This window comes from Lithobates pipiens, unplaced genomic scaffold (genome assembly GCF_037356315.1).
Source record: "Lithobates pipiens isolate NorthernLeopardFrog02 unplaced genomic scaffold, aLitPip1_a1.2 Scaffold_23, whole genome shotgun sequence".
NCBI classification, from domain to species: domain Eukaryota; kingdom Metazoa; phylum Chordata; class Amphibia; order Anura; family Ranidae; genus Lithobates; species Lithobates pipiens.
Genome location: NW_027507785.1, coordinates 215,784,529 through 215,811,790, shown reverse-complemented (window position 1 = coordinate 215,811,790; position 27,262 = coordinate 215,784,529). Strand labels below are relative to the sequence as shown.

At 54.4% G+C, this 27,262-nt stretch overlaps 1 protein-coding gene across 2 annotated transcripts in view; it reads left to right on the top strand.

Moving 5' to 3' along the window:
- Positions 1-27,262, top strand: part of AXDND1 (axonemal dynein light chain domain containing 1) — a 162,418-nt gene that overhangs the window by 102,237 nt on the left and 32,919 nt on the right. For both annotated transcript variants that reach the window (XM_077452841.1, XM_077452840.1), the window contains exons 19-20: positions 537-615; positions 19,038-19,142. In XM_077452841.1, the coding sequence (XP_077308967.1) occupies positions 537-615; positions 19,038-19,142 (184 nt within the window). The remainder of the gene's footprint in view (positions 1-536; positions 616-19,037; positions 19,143-27,262) is intronic.

Here is a 27,262-nt window from a genome sequence, read left to right as displayed (position 1 = left end):
GCCACACTGTGAACATGCAGGGTGGTAGAATCATGACTCCATCACCCATTTTTAGTATTGCTACTTTACTATTGTTTTCTTTAGACTATGCCAAGCTTGTTGAAACTGAGATTTAAAGCCCAGTTCTAGCCAAAACCCTTTTTAGTGGACATTGTGGGAATGGGTTAATACTCCATTCAGGTTTTCTTTTGTGCCTCTGACCCTGTCAGGGACATTCTTTCTACCCCCCCCCCCCCCCCCCCAACTTCCTGTCATACTGACACTCTTCCACGCCATGGCACACAGAGTGTCATTGGTAAAGTAAATTATGAAAAATACCTACAGTAAGGACTTAATGACAATTCAATATGTCTCATTCATGGTGCAAAAGTAAGTGGAAGGAAATATTCCAAACATTAGCATAGTAATAAATATCTGCCAGTAATTTTAACATTTTCTTACTCTATCCAAACCAAAATAAAATATTGTAAACTAGATGTGGACTTTAAGTTAACATTTGAGTTTTGGTTCAAATTAAGTTATTTTTTGTATCTCAGGTGTTGTCAGGAGATGGTGGAGAACATTCCTCAGAGTGAAGATGATGGTTATGAGCTGAGACAGCTGCAGACAATCAAAGTACATAGATATTTGTATATACAATACCTGTATACTGTAGTCTGTACCCTGGTTGCTCAGACCAGCGTCCCTTTGGTACTTACTATGGGGCTATTTGCAGGTACTGTAAGTGGGAGTATTGATTTGAAAAGGAACTGTAATGTAATTTCTAGAAATGTCAGGTAATGTGCATTAGGTTTTCAGTCTCCAATAACACTTGCAGCATGTCTACAAGGTCTGATATCTCCTGTAGCAAACAGAATCTGCAGGCTCTAAAGTCTTCTGTAACATTATGTTTCCTGAATATTATGTACAGCCCATTGGTACTCTTAGGGACTGCAGTTGAGGCCCCCTATTCCTTATAAGTTGCGACCACCGGTCCATATAGTACAGAATGTTTATCTCCTGTCCTTAAACACTATCAGATTTTTAAGGAGGTCTGCTAGAGCAAGCATCCTATACATAATGGTCAACCATTTCAATGAGAGTAGAAACACAGTACCTAAGAAAAGTAAGAATTTAACGTGGTTGTAAAGGCCAACGTTTTTTTTTATCTTTAATGCATTCTATTCATTAAGATAAAAAGCCTTCTGTGTGCAGCAGCCCCCCTCAAACTACCACTGCTGTCAATCAGTCAGTAAATGAATGAGGAGAGAGAGGGGGCAGGGTCACAGTTGAATTGATACACAGAGCTGTGGCTTGGGTGCCCCCATAGCAAGCTGTTTGCTGTGGGAGCACTCAACAGGAGGGAGGGACCAGGAGCACTGAAGAGGCACCCGAGAAGAGGAGGATCGGGGCTGCTCTGTGCAAAACAAAACCACTGCATGAGCATTTACTTGTTCATGGTCAGTTAACAAAAAAAAAAGAAAGATGCTGTTAGAATGAGGTTAGCAATGGCAATATTCTAATTCTCTTGGAAAAGGTTAGCTTTTTTTCTTTAAATATTAAATTATGCCTAGTACACAACAATGTTCAATAAAAACCATCCGACAGGTTAGATGGAGACCAGCAGCCGACTGACTCCTGATTATCGCTCTCAGCCAATGCACTAATCAGTATTCTGGTGGGGGGCATTCCCACATCCGCCCATCCCCCTGTTAGAACACAACAGCTCAGTGGGGGAGATCACTGTACTAACTTATTGTTTGCAGGGGCAGACTGACAACTCATGGGGCCCCCGGGCAATAGAAGATCATGGGGCCTCCTTGGTCTCCACACTCAAGCCACACCTACACAGGGAGACACTAGAGAGAGAACATACACACAGGGGGACGCTGGGGGGAGAACGCACACACACAGGGGGACCCTGGGGGGAGAACGCGCGCACACACACACAGGGGGACACTGGAGGGAGAACGCACGCACACACAGGGGGACACTGGAGGGAGAACGCACGCACACACAGGGGGACAGTGGAGGGAGAACACACACAGGGGGACACTGGAGGGAGAACGCGCGCACACACACACACACACACACACACACACGGGGACACTGGAGGGAGAACGCGCACACACACAGGGGGACACTGGAGGGAGAACGCGCACACACACAGGGGGACACTGGAGGGAGAACGCACACACACAGGGGGACACTGAAGGGAGAATGCGCACACACACAGGGGGATACTGGAGGGAGAACACACACGGGGGACACTGGAGGGAGAACGCACACACGGGGGGACACTGGAGGGAGAACGCACACACGGGGGGACACTGGAGGGAGAACACACACACAGGGGGACACTGGAGGGAGAACACACACACAGGGGGACAGTGGAGGGAGAACACACACACACAGGGGGACACTGGAGGGAGAACGCATACACACACACACACACACACGGGGACACTGGAGGGAGAACGCGCACACACACAGGGGGATACTGGAGGGAAAACACACACGGGGGACACTGGAGGAGGAACACACACGGCGGACACTGGAGGGAGAACGCACACACGGGGGGACACTGGAGGGAGAACACACACACAGGGGGACACTGGAGGGAGAACACACACACAGGGGGACAGTGGAGGGAGAACACACACACACACGGGGACACTGGAGGGAGAACGCGCACACACACAGGGGGATACTGGAGGGAGAACACACACGGGGGACACTGGAGGGAGAACGCACACACGGGGGGACACTGGAGGGAGAACACACACACAGGGGGACACTGGAGGGAGAACACACACACAGGGGGACAGTGGAGGGAGAACACACACACACAGGGGGACACTGGAGGGAGAACGCATACACACACACACACACACACACACACGGGGACACTGGAGGGAGAACACACACACAGGGGGACACTGGAGGGAGAACGCACACACGGGGGGACACTGGAGGGAGAACACACACACAGGGGGACACTGGAGGGAGAACACACACACAGGGGGACAGTGGAGGGAGAACACACACACACAGGGGGACACTGGAGGGAGAACGCATACACACACACACACACACACACACGGGGACACTGGAGGGAGAACGCGCACACACACAGGGGGATACTGGAGGGAGAACACACACGGGGGACACTGGAGGGAGAACACACACGGGGGACACTGGAGGGAGAACGCACACACAGGGGGACAGTGGAGGGAGAACACACACACACACAGGGGGACACTGGAGGGAGAACGCATACACACACACACACACACACGGGGACACTGGAGGGAGAACGCGCGCGCACACACACACACACACACACACACACACACACACACACACACACACACACACACGGGGACACTGGAGGGAGAACACACACACACACACAGGGGGACACTGGAGGGAGAACACACACACACACACACACAGGGGGACACTGGAGGGAGAACACACACACAGGGGGACACTGGAGGGAGAACACACACACAGGGGGACACTGGAGGGAGAACACACACACAGGGGGACACTGGAGGGAGAACGCGCACACACACAGGGGGACACTGGAGGGAGAACGCACACACACACAGGGGGACACTGAAGGGAGAACGCACACACACAGAGGGATACTGGAGGGAGAACACACACGGGGGAATCTGGAGGGAGAACGCACACACGGGGGGGACACTGGAGGGAGAACACACACACACACACACACAGGGGGACACTGGAGGGAGAACACACACACACACACAGGGGGACACTGGAGGGAGAACACACACACAGGGGGACACTGGAGGGAGAACACACACACAGGGGGACACTGGAGGGAGAACACACACACACGGGGACACTGGAGGGCGAATGCACACACACACACAGGGGGACACTGGAGGGAGAATGCGCACACACACAGGGGGACACTGGAGGGAGAACACACACACACAGGGGGACACTGGAGGGAGAACGCACACACAGAGGGGGACCCTGGGGGGAGAACGCACACACACAGAGGGGGACCCTGGGGGGAGAACGCACACACACAGAGGGGGACCCTGGGGGGAGAACGCACACACAGAGGGGGACCCTGGGGGGAGAACGCACACACAGAGGGGGACACTGGAGGGAGAACGTGCACACACGGGGATACTGGAGCGAGAACACACACGGGGGGACACTGGAAGGAGAACGCACACACGGGGGACACTGGAGGGAGAACAAACACACACACACAGGGACACTGGAGGGAGAATGCACACACACAGGTGAACACTGGAGGGAGAACGCAAACACACACAGGGGGACACTGGAGAACGCGCGCACACACACACAGGGGGACACTGGAGGGAGAATGCGCGCACACACAGGGGGACACTGGAGGGAGAACGCACACACACAGGGGGACACTGGAGGGAGAACGCACACACAGAGGGGGACCCTGGGGGGAGAACGCACACACACAGAGGGGGACCCTGGGGGGAGAACGCACACACACAGAGGGGGACCCTGGGGGGAGAACGCACACACACAGAGGGGGACCCTGGGGGGAGAACGCACACACACAGAGGGGGACCCTGGGGGGAGAACGCACACACACAGAGGGGGACCCTGGGGGGAGAACGCACACACACAGAGGGGGACCCTGGGGGGAGAACGCACACACACAGAGGGGGACCCTGGGGGGAGAACGCACACACACAGAGGGGGACCCTGGGGGGAGAACGCACACACACAGAGGGGGACCCTGGGGGGAGAACGCACACACACAGAGGGGGACCCTGGGGGGAGAACGCACACACAGAGGGGGACCCTGGGGGGAGAACGCACACACACACACACAGGGGGACACTGGAGGGAGAACGCGCACACACAGGGGGACACTGGAGGGAGAAGAACGTGCACACACGGGGATACTGGAGCGAGAACACACACGGGGGGACACTGGAGGGAGAACGCACACACACGGGGGGACACTGGAAGGAGAACGCACACACGGGGGACACTGGAGGGAGAACACACACACAGGGGGACACTGGAGGGAGAACGCAGACACACGTGGACACTGGAGGGAGAACGCACACACACAGGGGGACACTGGAGAGAGAACGCACACACACAGGGGGACACTGGAGGGAGAACGCACACACACACACAGGGGGACACTGGAGGGAGAACGCACACACACACACAGGGGGACACTGGAGGGAGAACGCACACACACACACAGGGGGACACTGGAGGGAGAACGCACACACACACACAGGGGGACCCTGGGGGGAGAACGCACACACACACACACAGGGGGACCCTGGGGGGGAGAACGCACACACAGGGGGACACTGGAGGGAGAACGCACACACACACACACAGGGGGATACTGGAGGGAGAACGCACACACAGAGGGGGACCCTGGGGGAGAACGCACACACAGAGGGGGACCCTGGGGGGAGAACGCACACACAGGGGGACCCTGGGGGGAGAATGCGCGCACACACACACACAGGGGGACACTGGAGGGAGAACGCACACACACACACACAGGGGGACACTGGAGGGAGAACGCACACACACACAGGGGGACACTGGAGGGAGAACGCGCACACACAGGGGGACACTGGAGGGAGAACGCGCACACACACAGGGGGACACTGGAGGGAGAACGCGCACACACACAGGGGGACACTGGAGGGAGAACGCGCACACACACAGGGGGACCCTGGGGGGGAGACCGCGCGCGCGCACACACACACAGGGGGGACCTGGGGGGAGACCGCGCGCGCGCACACACACACAGGGGGGACCTGGGGGGAGACCGCGCGCGCACACACACAGGGGGAACCTGGAGGGAGAACGCGCACACACACAGGGGGACCCTGGGGGGTGAGACCGCGCGCACGCACACACAGGGGGACCTGGGGGGGGAGACCGCACGCGCACACACACAGGGGGACCCGGGGGGGGGGAGACCGCGCACACACACAGGGGGACCCTGGGGGGGAGACCGCGCACACACACAGGGGGACCCTGGGGGGAGAACGCGCACACACACAGGGGGACCCTGGGGGGAGAACGCGCACACACACACAGGGGGACCCTGGAGGGGGAATGCACACACACACACAGGGGGACACTGGAGGGAGAATGCACACACACACACAGGGGGACACTGGAGGGAGAATGCACACACACAGGTGAACACTGGAGGGAGAACGCAAACACACACAGGGGGACACTGGAGAACGCGCGCACACACACACAGGGGGACACTGGAGGGAGAATGCGCGCACACACAGGGGGACACTGGAGGGAGAACACACACACACAGGGGGACACTGGAGGGAGAACGCACACACAGAGGGGGACCCTGGGGGGAGAACGCACACACACAGAGGGGGACCCTGGGGGGAGAACGCACACACACAGAGGGGGACCCTGGGGGGAGAACGCACACACACAGAGGGGGACCCTGGGGGGAGAACGCACACACACAGAGGGGGACCCTGGGGGGAGAACGCACACACAGAGGGGGACCCTGGGGGGAGAACGCACACACAGAGGGGGACCCTGGGGGGAGAACGCACACACACACACAGGGGGACACTGGAGGGAGAACGCACACACACAGGGGGACACTGGAGGGAGAACGTGCACACACGGGGATACTGGAGCGAGAACACACACGGGGGGACACTGGAAGGAGAACGCACACACGGGGGACACTGGAGGGAGAACAAACACACACACACAGGGACACTGGAGGGAGAATGCACACACACAGGTGAACACTGGAGAACGCGCGCACACACACACAGGGGGACACTGGAGGGAGAATGCGCGCACACACAGGGGGACACTGGAGGGAGAATGCGCGCACACACAGGGGGACACTGGAGGGAGAACGCACACACACAGGGGGACACTGGAGGGAGAACGCACACACAGAGGGGGACCCTGGGGGGAGAACGCACACACACAGAGGGGGACCCTGGGGGGAGAACGCACACACACAGAGGGGGACCCTGGGGGGAGAACGCACACACACAGAGGGGGACCCTGGGGGGAGAACGCACACACACAGAGGGGGACCCTGGGGGGAGAACGCACACACACAGAGGGGGACCCTGGGGGGAGAACGCACACACACAGAGGGGGACCCTGGGGGGAGAACGCACACACACAGAGGGGGACCCTGGGGGGAGAACGCACACACAGAGGGGGACCCTGGGGGGAGAACGCACACACACACACACAGGGGGACACTGGAGGGAGAACGCGCACACACAGGGGGACACTGGAGGGAGAACGTGCACACACGGGGATACTGGAGCGAGAACGTGCACACACGGGGATACTGGAGCGAGAACACACACGGGGGGACACTGGAGGGAGAACGCACACACACGGGGGGACACTGGAAGGAGAACGCACACACGGGGGACACTGGAGGGAGAACACACACACAGGGGGACACTGGAGGGAGAACGCAGACACACGGGGACACTGGAGGGAGAACGCACACACACAGGGGGACACTGGAGAGAGAACGCACACACACAGGGGGACACTGGAGGGAGAACGCACACACACACACAGGGGGACACTGGAGGGAGAACGCACACACACACACAGGGGGACACTGGAGGGAGAACGCACACACACACACAGGGGGACCCTGGGGGGGAGAACGCACACACAGGGGGACACTGGAGGGAGAACGCACACACACACACACACAGGGGGACACTGGAGGGAGAACGCGCACACACACACACAGGGGGACACTGGAGGGAGAACGCGCACACACAGGGGGACACTGGAGGGAGAACGCACACACAGAGGGGGACCCTGGGGGGAGAACGCACACACAGGGGGACCCTGGGGGGAGAACGCACACACACAGGGGGACACTGGAGGGAGAACGCACACACACAGGGGGACACTGGAGGGAGAACGCACACACACACACACAGGGGGACACTGGAGGGAGAACGCGCACACACACAGGGGGACCCTGGAGGGAGAACAGGCACACACACAGGGGGACCCTGGGGGGGAGACCGCGCGCACACACACGGGGACCCGGGGGGGGAGACCGCGCACACACACAGGGGGACCCTGGGGGGAGACCGCGCACACACACAGGGGGACCCTGGGGGGAGACCGCGCGCACACACAGGGGGACCCTGGGGGGAGAACGCGCGCACACACAGGGGGACCCTGGGGGGAGAACGCGCGCACACACACAGGGGGACCCTGGGGGGAGAACGCGCGCGCACACACAGAGGGGGACCCTGGGGGGAGAACGCGCACACACAGAGGGGGACCCTGGGGGGAGAACGCGCACACACACACAGGGGGACACTGGAGGGAGAACGTGCACACACGGGGATACTGGAGCGAGAACACACACGGGGGGACACTGGAGGGAGAACGCACACACACGGGGGGACACTGGAAGGAGAACGCACACACGGGGGACACTGGAGGGAGAACACACACACAGGGGGACACTGGAGGGAGAACGCAGACACACGGGGACACTGGAGGGAGAACGCACACACACAGGGGGACACTGGAGAGAGAACGCACACACACAGGGGGACACTGGAGGGAGAACGCACACACACAGAGGGGGACCCTGGGGGGAGAACGCACACACACAGAGGGGGACCCTGGGGGAAGAACGCACACACAGAGGGGGACCCTGGGGGGAGAACGCACACACACACACACAGGGGGACACTGGAGGGAGAACGCGCACACACAGGGGGACACTGGAGGGAGAACGTGCACACACAGGGGGATACTGGAGCGACAACACACACGGGGGGACACTGGAGGGAGAACGCACACACGGGGGGACACTGGAGGGAGAACGCACACACACACACACACAGGGGGACCCTGGGGGGAGAACGCGCACGCACACACACACAGGGGGACACTGGAGGAAGAACGCGCACACACACACACACAGGGGGACACTGGAGGGAGAACGCACACACACAGGGGGACACTGGAGGGAGAACGCGCACACACAGGGGGACACTGGAGGGAGAACGTGCACACACAGGGGGATACTGGAGCGACAACACACACGGGGGGACACTGGAGGGAGAACGCACACACGGGGGGAACACTGGTGGGAGAACGCACACACACACACACAGGGGGACACTGAAGGGAGAACACACAGGGGGACACTGGAGGGAGAACGCGCACACACACACACACAGGGGGACACTGGAGGGAGGAGGGAGAACGCAGACACACACAGGGGGACACTAGAGGGAGAACGCACACACACAGGGGGACACTGGAGAGAGAACGCACACACAGAGGGGGACCCTGGGGGGAGAACGCACACACAGAGGGGGACCCTGGGGGGAGAACGCACACACACAGGGGGACCCTGGGGGGAGAACGCACACACAGAGGGGGACCCTGGGGGGAGAACGCACACACAGAGGGGGACCCTGGGGGGAGAACGCACACACAGAGGGGGACCCTGGGGGGAGAACGCACACACAGAGGGGGACCCTGGGGGAGAACGCACACACACAGGGGGACCCTGGGGGGAGAACGCACACACACAGGGGGACCCTGGGGGGAGAACGCACACACACAGGGGGACCCTGGGGGGAGAACGCACACACACAGGGGGACCCTGGGGGGAGAACGCACACACAGAGGGGGACCCTGGGGGAGAACGCACACACAGAGGGGGACCCTGGGGGGAGAATGCACACACAGAGGGGGACCCTGGGGGGAGAACGCACACACAGAGGGGGACCCTGGGGGGAGAACGCAGACACACACAGGGGGACACTGGAGAACGCGCACACACACAGGGGGACACTGGAGGGAGAACGCACACACACACACACAGGGGGGCCCTGGGGGGAGAACGCACACACACACAGGGGGACCCTGGGGGGAGAACGCACACACACACAGGGGGACCCTGGGGGGAGAACGCACACACACACAGGGGGACCCTGGGGGAAGAACGCACACACACACACACAGGGGGACCCTGGGGGGAGAACGCACACACAGAGGGACCCTGGGGGGAGAACGCACACACAGGGGGGGACCCTGGGGGGAGAACGCACACACAGAGGGGGACCCTGGGGGAGAACGCACAGACACAGGGGGACCCTGGGGGGAAACGCGCACAGACACAGGGGGACCCTGGGGGGAAACGCGCACAGACACAGGGGGACCCTGGGGGGAAACGCGCACAGACACAGGGGGACCCTGGGGGGAAACGCGCACAGACACAGGGGGACCCCTGGGGGGAAACGCGCACAGACACAGGGGGACCCCTGGGGGGAAACGCGCACAGACACAGGGGGACCCTGGGGGGAAACGCGCACAGACACAGGGGGACCCTGGGGGGAAACGCGCACACACACAGGGGGACCCTGGGGGGAAACGCGCACAGACACAGGGGGACCCTGGGGGGAAACGCGCACACACACAGGGGGACCCTGGGGGGAAACGCGCACACACACACAGGGGGACCCTGGGGGGAGAGCGCGCGCACACACAGGGGGACCCTGGGGGGAGAGCGCGCGCGCACACACACACAGGGGGACCCTGGGGGGAGAGCGCGCGCGCACACACACACAGGGGGACCCTGGGGGGAGAGCGCGCGCGCACACACACACAGGGGGACCCTGGGGGGAGAGCGCGCGCGCACACACACACAGGGGGACCCTGGGGGGAGAACGCGCACACACAGGGGGACACTGGAGGGAGAACGCACACACACAGGGAGACACTGGAGGGAGAACGCGCACACACACAGGGGGACACTGGAGGGAGAACGCACACACACAGGGGGACACTGGAGGGAGAACGCACACACACAGGGGGACACTGGAGGGAGAACGCACACACACAGGGGGATACTGGAGCGAGAACACACATGGGGGGACACTGGAGGGAGAACGCACACACACGGGGGGACACTGGAGGGAGAACGCACACACACGGGGGGACACTGGAAGGAGAACGCACACACGGGGGACACTGGAGGGAGAACACACACACACACAGGGGGACACTGGAGCGAGAACGCAGACACACACACACACACACAGGGGGACACTGGAGGGAGAATGCACACACACAGGGGGACACTGGAGGGAGAATGCACACACACAGGGGGACACTGGAGGGAGAATGCGCACACACACAGGGGGACACTGGAGGGAGAATGCACACACACACAGGGGGACACTGGAGGGAGAACGCAGACACACAGGGGGACACTGGAGGGAGAACGCAGACACACAGGGGGACACTGGAGGGAGAAGGCACACACACAGGGGGACACTGGAGGGAGAACGCACACACACAGGGGGACTGTTGGGTACCTGGGTGGTGAGCCTGACTTGGTGGAAGGAGACCTCTCTTACTGCTCTGGTTCAAGTCCCCCTGGAGTGAGAACAGTGGGACAAGAGCACAGCGGGGTAGGAGCATCTGGCCGGATGCAGCAGCGGATGCAGGTGAAGCGGAGATCCTCCAGATGCAGGAACCACAGGAGCAGATGGCAGCAGACGATGGGTTGGCAGAGCTTTCTGTGATGGCAGAGTAGACGGCCGGAGCACTTGAAAGGCTGCAGCAGGTTCAGGAAGGCCCTAGAGCAGGGTATATGCAGGACAGACAACAGGCAGGAACCAGCAGGTAAATGGCAATAGGAGCAATGTTAAACAGGCAGAAGTTCAGCAACGGTGGTCAGTCCGAGACAAGGTCAGGAAACCGGGATCGGGACAGGAGAGAGCAGGAACCCTGACATTGCCCCCCCACAAGGGGCAACCTCCGGGTGCCCCTAACGACTCTTTTCAGGGTGTGCGGAAAAGAAGGCCCGAATTAATCTGTCAGCATGCAGGTTAACAGCAGGTTCCCAAGAATTACTCTCCGGGCCTTAGCCCCTCCACTTAATCAAAAACTGACCTAGTCCCTGCCGTCTTCTGAAGTCCAGAATGGCCTTAACCTCATATTCTTCGTTTCCATCAACAAGAACAGGCTCAGGCGGACTTGTTCCTCTATCAGGAAAGGGGTCAGGTACAGAAGGTTTAAGCAGCGATACATGGAAAACCGGGTGTATTTTCATGGAATCAGGTAAGGATAGTTCATAAGACACTTCATTAATCCTCCTTTTAACTGGAAACGGACCCAAAAATTTGGGTGTCAGTTTCTTGGAAGGACAGGCTAATTTCAGGTTAGAAGTTGAAAGCCATACCTGATCCCCCAACTTGAAGAACCAGTTCTCCTCTTCTCTTTTGATCGAAGGCCTTCTTACTGTCCGCCTGAGCCTTGGCAATGGCTTCTTGTAGGATCCGATTGTTGCGATGGAGAAAGGACACAGTGTCCTGGACTGCTGGAACAGAAGATTCTGAAAGGAGATCAGGAAGAAAAATTAGATAAATTAAACCCATAATTGGCAAAAAATGGAGACTGCCCTGTGGCAGAATGACCGGCGTTGTTATAGGCGAACTCCGCCAAGGGCAAATGGGATACCTAATCTTCCTGCACAAAAGACGTGAAACACCTAATATATTGTTCGAGAGTCTGATTGGTACGCTCTGTCTGTTCATTGGTCTGGGGATGGTAAGCAGAGGACAAGGCCAGTTCTATCTTCAAAGTCTCACATAGGGCTCTCCAAAATCGGGAAGTGAACTGGACCCCCCTGTCTGACACAATATTAGCGGGCACCCCGTGAAGTCTGATGATCTCCCTAATGAAGATACGGGCCGTCTCGGATGCTGAAGGGGTCCCCTTCAAGGGTAGAAAATGGGCCATCTTAGACAAGCGGTCACAAACTACAAAGATGGCTGTACAGTTCTCAGAGGGAGGGAGCTCGACTATAAAGTCCATGGTGATCATTCGCCAGGGTCGGTCAGGTGCAGGGAGTGGTTTCAGCAGCCCCCAGGCCCGGTTTCTTGAACTTTACTTCGAATACACACGGGGCAGGAATTAACATATTGCTTGCAAAATTCCTTCATGCCAGGCCACCAGAAGGTACGCTGCACGAGTTCCAAAGTCTTACGGAAACCAAAGTGCCCTGCGAGGGGATGATCATGAAGAAGGCCCAAGACCCTCATTCGGACGTCCTCAGGGACAAAGATTTGATTATCTTTCCATAGCAGACCCTCTCTGGTTGCCAATGTAATCCCCGGAGGGCAAGGGGAATTAAGAGAAGCTCCTCTTAACTGAGACAGCAGATCTGACTGAACAAGCAAAAAGGTGCTAGCAGGAAGAATGGTGTCTGGGAGTGCGATATCCTTGGAACCGTCAAACATGCGCGAAAGCGCATCCGTCTTCACATTCTTTGAACCAGGACGATAGGTAATATGGAAGCAGAACCGGGAGAAGAGGGCCCAGCGGGCCTGCCGAGGCTTCAGACATTTAGCAGTTCGGAGATACTCGAGTTTTTTCTGATCAGTGTAAATTAGCACAGGATGGACCGCACCCTCCAGTAAATATCTCCACTCCTCTAATGCAGACTTGATGGCTAGCAACTCCCGGTCCCCCACGTCATAGTTCCTTTCAGCAGGAGAAAGTTTTCGGGAAAAGAACCCTATGAGGTGCATCAGGTCATTATTGACCTGACGCTGGGAAACCACTGCCCCCACCGCCACTTCGGAAGCATCGACTTCCAAGATGTAGGGTCGAGACGGATCGGGATGGCTGAGAATGGGGGCAGAAGTGAACAGGCTCTTGAGTTTCTCAAAGGCTACCTGTGCCTCGGGGCCCCAATGGAAGCGCACGTTCTGCTTAGTGAGCTGGGTGATGGGGGAGATGATGGCAGAAAACCCCTTAATGAACTTTCTATAAAAATTCACAAAGCCCACAAAGCGTTGAATCCCCTTCTTGTCCGTGGGAGCCGGCCAGTCGAGAACAGCGGATACCTTCTGCGGATCCATTCTGATGCCTGCTGGGGAAATTTCAAGGCCAAGGAATTTAATGTTCTGCTGCTCGAATCTGCATTTCTCGGCCTTAGCGTATAATCGTGTTGACGGAGCCGAAGCAACACTCTGCCAACGTGCCCTTTGGTGTTGCTCTAGGGACCCGGAGAAGATCAGGATATCATCCAAGTAAACGATGACAAAAATGTCTAGAAAGTCCCGGAAAACATCATTTATCAGATGCTGGAAGGTGGCAGGGGCGTTGCAGAGCCTGAAAGGCATCACCAGATACTCGTAGTGCCCAAAACGAGTTCAGAAGGCAGTCTTCCATCCATCACCAGCCTGTATACAGACCAGGTTGTATGCTCCCCTTAAGTCCAACTTGGTGAAGATAGTAGCCGATCTCAGCTTCTGAAAAAGTTCAGGTATCAAGGGCAGAGGATAACGGTTCTTAACCATAATTTTGTTTAGCTCACGGTAATCCACGCAGGGCCGAAGTGACTGATTCTTCTTGGTGACAAAGAATATTCCGGCACCTGCGGGAGATGTGGAATGGTGGATGAACCCCTTCTTAAGGTTTTCGGCAATGTAGTCCTTCAGAGCTTCTTGTTCTTTCTCAGATAGGGGAAAGATGCGTCCGAACGGAATCTCAGCTCCTGGAAGGAGCTCGATGGGACAATTATAAGGACGGTGCGGAGGAAGGGAATCAGCCCCCCGCTTACTGAAAACGTCCAGGAACTCGTGATATGGTTCAGGTACTGACTGACACAAGTCCAGATCGGAATCCAGACAGAGAAGCGTTCCAGGCTGAGCAGAAACCCCAGGAAGGCAGTGGTCTAGATAATAGGGAGACTGAAACTTCACCTCCCCGGTGGACCAGTCAATGGTGGGATTATGGGCCTGAAGCCAAGGTATGCCCAGGATCACCGGGAACAGTGGTGAAGAGATAACGTCAAAAGTTAGCAGTTCTGTATGCTGGCAATAAGTGGTAGCAGATAATGGAAGAGTCTCCTGGGTGACCTGACCTGATTTGATTTGGGAACCATCAGCCAGGAAGATGGATAATCCGTGGGTCTTCCTCCAAAGAGGTATGGAGTGTAGGTGGGTGAAAGCAGAGTCGAAGCAGCTGCAGGCCCCGCAATCAATTATAGCGTTGACGCAGACTGTCCTTTCCTGAAGCTGTAATGAAAGAGGAAGAGCAATGTGGGAGGTGTTGGCTGGCATGTCTACAGAGCTGTCAGACACAGAAGAAAGGCACTTACGTGTCTTAACAGGGCAGTTGGTCACATAATGTCCAGATCCACCACAATACAAGCATAAGTTCAACTGCCGGCGCCGGGCTCGCTCTTCAGGTGACAGGGTGGGCCGCAACAGTCTGAGCTGCATAGGTTCATCAGAGGCTTGAGCAGCACTGGAGGGTCCCCCTTGTGGGGAAGAAGAGAAAAAGGGCGTCGGGGTAGGAGCTCTTGCAGTCATCCAAGCCGGTCGATGAGGTTGAGAGGAGCACTCGGCCCTTCGCTCACGAAGCCTCCGGTCAATATGAATGGCAAGTGCAATTAGGCCCTCCAGAGAGTCTGGGGTACCGACACGGGCCAGTTCGTCTTTAAGGCCTTCGAACAGACCCATACGGAACTGATGTCTCAGGGCTGACTCGTTCCACTGGGTGTCTGCGCTCCAGCGTCTGAAGTCCGAAACATAGTCCTCGGCCGTCCTGCGGCCTTGCTGGAGCGCAGATAGAGCAGATTCAGCAGTGGCAGTCCGTTGGGGATCGTCATAAAGCTGGGCCATTCCTTCAAAGAAAGAAGAGAGAGTCTGGGTGAGAGAGTTGTCATTCTCCAGGAGATGATGGGCCCAGGACTGAGGCTCTCCTTGCAGAAGAGAAATGACGAATCCCACCTTAGTTGCTTCCAGGGAAAAAGTTCTGGGCTGAAGGGCAAAGTACAACTGGCAGGCGTAGCAAAAGGCCCGAAACTTGGAACGGTCCCCTGAAAACCTCTCTGGGATAGGTACCCTTGGTTTAGGTGGAGGCATCATAACAGCAGGATGAGAGATTGGTTGAGCAGGAGGAGGCGGAGGTACCGTGACTGTAGGACCGGAACTAGATAGGTGCTGAACTCGTTCCTCCAACCTGGTATATCCCTCCTGAAGAGATTTCACGGCCTGGGTGAGGGCCGCAAGATGCGAACAGATCTCCTTTATGGCGGAGGCTCCTTCCGCAGGCTCAGTCATGGCTGTTCGTACTGTTAGGTACCTGGGTGGTGAGCCTGACTTGGTGGAAGGAGACCTCTCTTATGGCTCTGGTTCAAGTCCCCCTGGAGTGAGAACAGTGGGACAAGAGCACAGCGGGGTAGGAGCGTCTGGCCGGATGCAGCAGCGGATGCAGGTGAAGCGGAGATCCTCCAGATGCAGGAACCACAGGAGCAGATGGCAGCAGACAATGGGTTGGCAGAGCTGTCTGTGACGGCAGAGTAGACGGCCGGAGAACTCGAAAGGCTGCAGCAGGTTCAGGAAGGCCCTAGAGCAGGGTATATGCAGGACAGACAACAGGCAGGAACCAGCAGGTAAATGGTAATAGGAGCAACGTTAAACATGCAGAAGTTCAGCAACGGTGGTCAGTCCGAGACAAGGTCAGGCAAGCCGGGATCGGGACAGGAGAGAGAGCAGACAGGAGCCGGGTCAGATAATCAGGTAGACAACTTTAGGCAGAAAACAGGTTGCTTCAGGTACTAGCTGCAGACGAACAGCACAGAGCATCTGTAGCTGTACCTTTAAAAAGGGCCACTGGCGCCAATCGCGTTAGCGCGCGCATGTAAACGCTGTGCACGCCTGGGGTGCCCGGTGGCGCACGCACCCGCGCCGAGGTCCAGGCCAACCCGCGGCGCGAGTGGCGAACCGCTCGCAAAGTACGAACGGAACCCTGACAGGGACACTGGAGGGAGAACGCACACACAAGGGGACACTGGAGGGAGAACGCACACACACAGGGGGACACTGGAGGGAGAACGCACACACACAGGGGGACACTGGTGGGAGAACGCACACACAGGGGGACACTGGAGGGAGAACGCACACACACACAGGGGGACCCTGGAGGGAGAACGCACACACACAGGGGGACCCTGGAGGGAGAACGCACACACACAGGGGGACCCTGGAGGGAGAACGCACACACACAGGGGGACCCTGGAGGGAGAACGCACACACACAGGGGGAGAACACACACAGGGGGAGAACGCACACACACAGGGGGAGAACACACACACAGCCTGGGGGGAGAATGCACACACACACAGGGGGACACTGGAGGGAGAACGCACACACACAGGGGGACACTGGAGGGAGAACGCACACACAGGGGGACACTGGAGGGAGAACGCACACACAGGGGGATACTGGAGGGAGAACACACAGGGGGGACACTGGAGGGAGAACGCGCACACACACAGGGGGGACACTGGAGGGAGAATGCACACACACGGGGGACACTGGAGGGAGAAAGCACACACATGGGGGGACACTGGAGGGAGAACGCACACGGCGGGGGGGACACTGGAGGGAGAACGCACACGGCGGGGGGGACACTGGAGGGAGAACGCACACACACACAGGGGGACACTGGAGGGAGAATGCACACACACAGGGGGACACTGGAGGGAGAACGAACACACACGGGGGGACACTGGAGGGAGAACGAACACACACGGGGGGACACTGGAGGGAGAACGAACACACACGGGGGGACACTGGAGGGAGAACACACACGGGGGGACACTGGAGGGAGAACACACACGGGGGGACACTGGAGGGAGAACACACACGGGGGGACACTGGAGGGAGAACACACACGGGGGGACACTGGAGGGAGAACACACACGGGGGGACACTGGAGGGAGAACACACATGGGGGGACACTGGAGGGAGAACGCACACACACAGGGGGGACATTGGAGGGAGAATGCACACACACGGGGGGACACTGGAGGGAGAACACACACACGGGGGACACTGGAGGGAGAACACACACACGTGGGACACTGGAAGGAGAACGCACACACAGGGGGGGGACACTGGAAGGAGAATGCACACACGGGGGGGGACACTGGAGGGAGAACGCACACGGGGGGGGGGACACTGGAGGGAGAACGCACACACACAGGGGGACACTGGAGGGAGAATGCACACACACACAGGGGGACACTGGAGGGAGAATGCAGACACACAGGGGGACACTGAAGGGAGAATGCAGACACACAGGGGGACAATGGAGGGAGAATGCAGACACACAGGGGGACACTGGAGGGATTACACACACACACACACACACACACACACACACACACACACACAGGGGGACACTGGAGGGAGAATGCACACACACAGGGGGACACTGGGGGGAGAATGCACACATACAGGGGGACACTGGAGGGAGAATGCACACACACAGGAGGACATTCACACAGGGAGACACTCACACAGCAAAGGACATGCACACAGGGGGACACGGGACATGCACACAGGAGGATATGCACACAGCCAAGAGGACACTGTGGGGTGGGGGGACCCGGGGCCCATACATCTGTACACCTCCATCACGTGTGGCGGCCCTGGTGTCTCAGCTTCACTCACCGAGTCACGGATGCCAATAACCATACATCTAACTGGGCGCTGCTCCCCACCGGCCCCTCCACTCTTCTTGTCCGTCCCAGGTGATGTCACAACGCATACAGTACAAGCACCTGGGACGGACGGGAGGGAAGGAGGGGCTGGCAGGGAGCAATGCGCAGTTAGCAGTATTATTATCCGCATCACGGCATGTAATTCAGCCTCTGCAAGTGGCCAAGTCCGGGCCCCTAATGTCCTCGGGCGGCGTCCGAGTGACCGACTGGTCAGTCCGCCCCTGATTGTTTGTACAGCAGCTCCGACCAGAGCTATCAGTTTTTTTTTCATTCAACCCAGTAGGTTGAATGAAAACAAAAAAACTATTAGTGTTTACCACTATAACTATTAGTGTGTACCAGGCTTTAGGGTGCATTTTTTTTCATGTTCCCTTTTCATTGTAATGTTCTGATATATTGTTCTTCTTGGTCTTCATCATCTTGCTCTTTCCTTCCCCAGGGTTCATGTGATGAGTGGATAGAAACTTGCCAACTGCTTCTTTCAAAAGTCACAAATAAAGCCCCTTCTGAGACAGCACTACATCCACGCACCAATGAAAACAAGGTAAAATATCTGATATTCTACTTAACCACTTCAGCTCCGGAAGGATTTACCTCCTTCCTGACCAGAGCACTTTTTGCGATTATGGCACTGCGTCAGTTTAACCACTTGACCACTGGGCACTTAAACACCCTTAATAACCAGACCAATTTTCAGCTTTTGGTGCTCTCACATTTTGAATGACAATTACTCAGTCATGCAACACTGTACCCAAATGAAATTTTTGTCCTTTTTTCACACAAATAGAGCTTTCTTTTGGTGGTATTTAATCACCTCTCAGTTTTTTATGCTATAAAAGAAAAAAGACCGAAAATTCTGTGAAAAAATTTATTTTTCTTCGTTTCTGTTATAAAATTTTGCAGATTAGTAATTTTTTCTTCATAAATTTTGGCCAAAATTTATACTACTACATATCTTTGGTAAAAATAAGTACAAATTGGTGGATATTATTTGGTCTTTGTGAAAGTTAGAGAGTCCACAAGCTATGGTGCAAATATCTGGAAATTGATCACACCTGAAGTACTGATGGCCTATTTCAATTCTTGAGACCCTAACATGCCAGAAAAGTACAAATACCCCCCAAATGACCCCTTTTTGGAAAGAAGACATTCCAATGTATTTAGTAAGAGGCATGATGAGTTTTTTGAAGTTGTAATTTTTTCCCACAATTCTTTGCAATATCAAGATTTTCTTTACTTTTTTTTTTTTCCACAAAATTGTCATATTATCAGGTTATTTCTCACACACAGCATATGCATACCACAAATTACACCCCAAAACACATTCTGCTATTACTCCCGAGTACGGCGATACCACATGTGTGAGACTTTTACACAGCGTGGCCACATACAGAGGCCCAAAATGCAGGGAGCGCCATCAGGCGTTCTGGAGCACCCAGGACAATTCTGACATTTCTCTCCTACATGTAAAAATCATCATTTATTTGCTAAAAAATTACACAGAACCCCAAAACATTATATTTTTTTTTTTTAGCAAAGACCCTGGAGAATACAATGGTGGTCATTGCAAATTTTTATCTCACATGGTATTTGCGCAGCAATTTTTCGAACGCATTTTTTTGGGGGAAAAACAGTTTTGTGCTTAAAAAAAAAAAAAAAAAAAAACAGTAAAGTTAGCCCAATTATTACATAAAGTGAAAGATGAAGTTCTGTTAGGTAAATAGATATCGAACATGTCACTCTTCAAAATTGCACATGCCCGTGGAATGGCGCCAAACGTTGCTACGTAAAAATCCCCATAGGCGACTTTTACTGGTTACATGTTTTGAGTTACAGAGGAGGTCTAGGGCTAGAGTTATTGCTCTCGCTCTAACGTTCACGGTGATACCTCACATGTGTGGTTTGAAGACCGTTTTCATATGTGGGGCGGGGCTTACGTATGCGTTTGCTTCTGCATGCGAGCACATGGGGACAGGGGTGCTTTCAATTTTTTTTTTTTTTTTTTATTGTTCATTTTACTTTATTTATTTTAGTTTGCCATTTTTTTTCCCCAAAAATAAATTTTTGATCACTTTTATTCCTATTACAAGGAATGTAAACATCCCTTGTAATAGGAATATGGCATGACAGGTCCTCTTTACAGTGAAATCTGGGGGTCAATATGACCCCACATCTCACCTCTAGGCTGGGAAGCCTGAAATAAAAAAAAATAAAAAAAAAAGATTCTGGCTTTGATCGTATTGGCGAGTTGGTAGAAGCACCGGAGGGCGGTGAGGGGTGGGGGACGTCTATGGCTGGGTATTGCAGGGCATCACCGAGTATGGCTGGGTATCTCCGAGTATGGCTGGGTATTGCAGGGTATCTCCAAGTATGGCTGGGTATGGCAATTTATGGCAGGGTATTGGCAGGTATTGCAGAGTATTGGCGGGGTATTGCAGAGTATTGGCGGGGTATTGCAGAGTATTGGCGGGGTATTGCAGAGTATTGGCGGGGTACTGCAGAGTATTGGCGGGGTACTGCAGAGTATTGGCGGGGTACTGCAGAGTATTGGCGGGGTACTGCAGAGTATTGGCAGGGTACTGCAGAGTATTGGCAGGGTACTGCAGAGTATTGGCAGGGTACTGCAGAGTAATGGGGGGTACTGCAGAGTAATGGGGGGTACTGCAGAGTAATGGGGGGTACTGCAGAGTAATGGCAGGGAATTGAGGGGTTAAATTCGGTGAGCAGCGATGTGGGCACTGCAGATGCAGCCCACAGCCCTGCTAACACCGATCTTTCCCCTCCGCTGTACCGATCGGTACAGAGAGGGGGAGGGAGGAACCGGTGTCATAACATGACGCCGGTTTGTTTACAAGTGATCACTCCGTCATTTGATGGTGCGATCACGTGGTAAACCGTGATGCGCCGGGTCCACAGGGGGCGCGCGAGAGCAGAATTCTGGGAGGCCATTAATTAACGGCTTCTCAGAGTTAAACAACCGCCCTGAAGCCGTTAATCGGCAATGGGCGGTTGTTAAGTGGTTAACTGACAATTGCACGGTCGTGCGACGTTACACTCAAACAAAGTTGATGTCCTTTTTTTTCCCACAAATAGAGCTTTCTTTTTGGTGGTATTTGATCACCTCTGCGGTTTTTATTTTTTGTGCTATAAACAAAAAAAAAAAAACGTCATTAAGGAAAAAAAAATAGTAAATTTTTTTTACTTTTTGCTATCATAAATATCCCCAATAAATAAATAAAAAAACAAATTTCTTTCTCAGTTTAGGCCAATATGTATTCTTCTACAAATTTTTGGTAAAAAAAAACAAAAAACGCAATAAGCATATATTAATTGGTTTGTGCAAAAGTTATAGTGTCTACAACATAGGGGGATAGATTTATGGCATTTTTATTATTTTTTTGTTATTAGTAATGTCAGCGATCTGCGATTTTTATTTTGACTGCGACATTATGGAGGACACTTTTGACACTATTTTGGGACCATAGTCATTTATACAGCAATCAGTGCTATAAAAAAGCACTGATTACTGTGTGAATGACACTGGCAGGGAAGGGGTTAAACACTAAGGGGCGATTAAGGGGTTAAGTGTGTCCTAGGGAGTGATTCTGGAGGGGGGATTGTCTCACTAGAACATGACAGAGATCACTACTCCCAATGACAAGGAGCAGTAGTTCTCTGTCATGTTGCTAGGTAGAACAAGTAAATGCCTTGTTTACATAGGCATCTCCCTGTTCTGCCACTCGGTGACACAATCACGGGCCCCCGGCAGACATAGAGTCCACGGGACCCACGGGAACAGAGTATGCGGTGGGCTTGCGATTTACAGGGGACGTACCTGTACACCCATTTGCCCAGCCATACCATTGTGCCGACGCGCTGCACTGGTCGGCAAGAGGTTAAACAATATATAAACCCAACATGTCATATTCCTGATATGTGCATGCTGTACCATGTACTTGTATGAAAAAAGTGTCCTGTTCTCTTTGTATTGCTTCCTTTGTGTGAAATCACTGGTAGTCCTGCCAGTCCCTTTACTTTCCTATTAAAAACTGACCACACTAGGCATAAGAACACAGCCTGGCAGTTCTCTAGCTATGCTGGGAACTCCGTGCGCTTTTCTCCAATGATCAAAATTGTCTTGGCACACCCCCTCCTGCACAGCCTTTTACTGGGAAGTTCAGTGTGCTGCTGCTTCTCCTCCCCCAGCTCTTATGCAGCTGAGAACAGAGGAAATTTCACATGGTTAGTCTGGATGAAAAAATAAAAAGGTATTTATAATGCTTTTCTTTAGGGCGGTTACTTTCTTGTTCGATGAATCTATTTTTTTTTAATCGATTAATCTACAATTTTTTTAATTAATTATAATGCACATACAGCTCTTACTACTTTTAGCTGATCTCCTTGCATTGCAACTCTGCATTATCACTGTCCAGGTTGTCCGGTGACATCACAGACATAGTCACTGGACTCCTCCCCCCTTTCCCTTAGTTAGCAGATGGAGGCACTTGGGGAAGGGGGGAGGAGTCCGGTGATGTCGATGTCAGTGACGTCACCGGATCTCCGACAGAACTCTCTGAAGACCCGGAAGCCAGCGGAGAGGTGAGTACCGATCAAAAGACTTTTGATCGATCAAAAAAATTAACGATTAATCGAGGAATTCATCTTTAATTTTCCCAGCCCTACTTTTTTAGTTTTTTTTTTTTATATGTATACAAAAATGTTTTGCCTTTCATTGCTATTTTAAACTGAATGGGTTGTTTTACAAGGTGAGGATTTACAATCACTTTAAGCACTAAACATGTACTTCTGCAATTTCTAGTCAACCATGGTGGAAAAAGTACCAAGTTCACTGACTGACAAAGCTCCATTATTCTTGACCATAGGGTTGTTACACCACCTTCAGGAGAGTACTAGGCAGAACATGTTATACATGTGAAACAAAACACAGAACTTTATAGTTCCGCCCAGGGGGCGGTCCCTCCAGTAACAAGCCCCCAGCCTGCTTCCTGCAGCTTCAGTACGTCAACAAGCAGTATAATGTAAATCAATAGGAGGGGAGGGTGCTGTGTCAGTCAGTGAACGATAGAGAAAATAGGATTTTTGTACTCACCGTAAAATTCTTTTCTCTATCGTTCACTGACTGACACAGCTCCATTATTCTTGACCATAGGGACGTCCCAAAGCAGTGTCATAACGAGGGGTGGGAACAGCATAAAAAAAGCTTCACCCACAACCAGAATAGGGGAATCACCACCTTATCTATCCCCATCAGAACTTGCGGTTAACAATACAACAGTGCATTATACTCAGAAGTAACTGTATTTTAAGAAAAAAACGGAAAAAAAGAAGTGCAATTGCAGCATCACACGGCCGCCTGCAAAACTTTGTGGCCAAAGCAAGCATCCGAAGATGCGCTGACATCCACTTTGTAGAATTCGGTAAACTTGTGAACAGATGACCAAGTCGCCGCTTTACACACTTGAGCGACTGACACTTGATGTTGGAAGGCCCAAGAGGTTCCAATTGCCCTGGTGGAATGGGCCGCGACAGGAAAGGGGGGTACCTGCCCCTTCAAGGCGTAGGCCTGTACCACAATCTGTCTGATCCACCTGGAAATGGTGGCTGACGAGACCGCCATACCCTTTTTCAGACCAGCTACCGAAACAGAGTCTGACTTCCGAAAAGGAGCCGAGGCACACAAATACACCCTTAGAGATCAGGCCACGTCCAGGGAATAAAGGGCCACCTCCTTAGGATGTGTCAGTTTAGGACACAGAGATGGTAACACAATGTTTTTATTGATGTGAAACGCTGAAACCACCTTCGGCAGAAAAGAAGGTTGCGGACGCAACACCACCTTATCTTTATGGATAACCAGATAGGGCGACTTGCAAGACAAGGCCATCAGTTCTGAAACCCTCCTGGCCGATGTAATGGCCACTAGGAAGACCACTTTCTGGGAAAGAGTCAACAAAGGAATTCCTCTGATGTTCTCAAATGGCGGTTTGTGAAGCGCCGATAACACCAGGTTCAGATCCCACGGAGGTAAAGGTGGACGCACCGGAGGAACTACATGCCGGATCCCCTGAATAAAAGTGCTCACTAGAGAATGAGCCACCAGGGGTCGCTGAAAAAAAGACAGCCAAGGCTGATATTTGTCCTTTAATGGTGCTTAAAGACAATTTCTGGTGTACTCCTCACTGTATAAACAGCAGGATCCTGGAAACAGAATAGGTACGCGGACGCCATCCTTTCTCTTCACACATGGATATGTAGGCCTTCCAGGTATGATGGTTTATCTTCAGAGAAGAAGATTTCTGTGCTCTCAGCATGGTTGAAATCACCGAGTCCGAGAGGCCTCGGTTCCTTAGCACCTGGCTCTCAACAGCCATTAAAACCAGCGATGGTAAAGCAGGATGGAGAATCGGACCTTGAGACAGAAGGTCTTCTCGCATCGGTAGTCACCAGGGAGCATCCGCAACCAGGCGTATTAGGTCGGTGTACCAGGGGCGCCAAGGCCAATCTGGGACAATCAGAATTACTGGAATCCCCTTGGTCTCCACTCTGTGCAACAGATGTGGTAGTAGCTTTAGCAGAGGGAAGGCATAGATCAGTCGGTACTGATCCCACGGAGCCACCAGCGCATCTGATGCGTCTGCCCAAGGATCTCTTGTCCTGGATTCTCCTTCTGCAAGACTCTGGTATGAAACTGGGCGTACAGCACTGCCTCGAAGGAGGCCTCCATGAGCCCCAGGACTTGCATGCAAAAGCGTAGCAACGACCACCTGCGGTTCATCAATAGTTTTACCGAAGTTCTGAGAGTCTGCAGTTTGTCTGAAGGGAGAAACACTCTCGCTTCCATGGAGTCCAGAAATAGGCCCAGGTTCTCCAAGCGCTGAGTTGGTATAAGCATCGACTTCTTCAGGTTCAACAGCCACCCTGCAGGTTTGCATGGTGATTGCCATATCCTCCTCCAATTCTGTGCCGGAAGATGCTCTCAGGAAGAGATCATCTAGGTAGCCTACAATTGCGATCCCGCGTTGTCGCAACAATCCCAAAATTGGGGCCAATACCTTGGTAAAGACTCAGGGAGCTGATGCCAAGCCAAAGGGGAGAGCCACAAACGGGTAGTGGGCTTCTCCAACTGCAAATCGCAGAAACCTCTGATGCCGGAGGCATATGGGTATGTGCAGGTACGCATCCTGGATGTCCAAAGACAGGGAGTCCCCTTGATGGAGTGCAGCGACCATTGAGCGAACTGATTCCATTCTGAACCTCTATACTTTTACAAAGCAATTGAGGGATTTCAGGTCCAAGATTGGACGTACCCCTTCCTTTTTGGGGACTACAAACAGATTGGAATAGAACCCCTGGAACCTTTCCGACTCCGGAACAGGCACTATCACCCTGCGACTTAGCAGGTCCCCTACTGCCCCCATTAGGGACTCTCTGCGAGCCAGGAGTACGGGTATGCTGGAGGGGAAGCATCTGTTTGGTGGCCAAGAGAGGAACTATATCTTGTAGCCAGAGGAAATCAGTTCGCAGACCCATTGGTTGGACAGCCGAGAGGCCCACCCGCTGCAAACTCCCGAAAGTGACCCCCCACCTGAGAAACGGACAGGGGCAAACCTTCATGTGGTAGCACATTTGCTCACAGGCTTGTTACCCTTGCGGTTCCAGGGACGCTTTTGTCCCTCGGAGGTCGTCCTGTCGGGCTGGGAGCGTTTAGCCGAAGCCCAGGGCGAACGAAAAAGCCTCTTGAGTGGAAAATGAGGGCCCTTGCCTGCGGCATGGCTCCTTAGTCTTTCTGGTCTGCAGGAGTAAGGTACTCTTTCCCCCTGTGGCATTCTTAATGATGTCATCCAACGAAGCTCCAAAGAGCCGCTCACCAAGGAAGGGGAGAACCGTCAGGGCTTCTTAGATGCTTGGTCCGCAGACCAGCATTTTAGCCAAATCAGGCGCCTTAGCACCACTGCTGACACTGAAGCCCTGGATAACAGAGGGACCGTATCCAGAGCCACATCACAAATGTACTTAAGGCCTTACACTAACTGGTCTGCTGGTTCCACGCAGACAGGGGAGGCGTGTTGCTTCCCCAACTCATGGTTGAAAAGTTTTGCCCACTCAGTAAGTGTCTGCGACACAAGTGCTGAGGCCTGTACTGGTCGCACTGCTGACCCCACAACCGTAAACAAGGAATGGACCACTGCCACGGCCTTCCTGTTCATGGGGTACTTAAACGCAGGAGCCCCCTCTACCGGGTTTGTGTTTAACCTGCATACTGGGGGGTCCACGACTGGAGGAGCCGACCATTTTTTAAGAAGGCTCTCCTCAGAGGAGTAACGCACCGCCATTCTTTTTGGGACCGAAAAGGTCCGTTGCGGTCTTCCCATTCCTTGTATATGAACTTATCAAAATAATACACCGTAGATGCATGGGCTGGTTTACGGGACCCAAAAGGCACCACTACTTCAGCAGAAGGATCTGCTGTATCCTGAATTTTCTGGGTATCACGCACAGCTGTGATAAGTGCTCCAACTAGCGCTTTGTCTGGCACGGACCTGGAAGGGGGACTCATCCTCACTGTCCGATCGGTCCTGGTCAGCATCATCTGAAACGACAGAGCAGGGGCTACCAGTCTCAGCAGGGCCCGAGTCTGCGTCA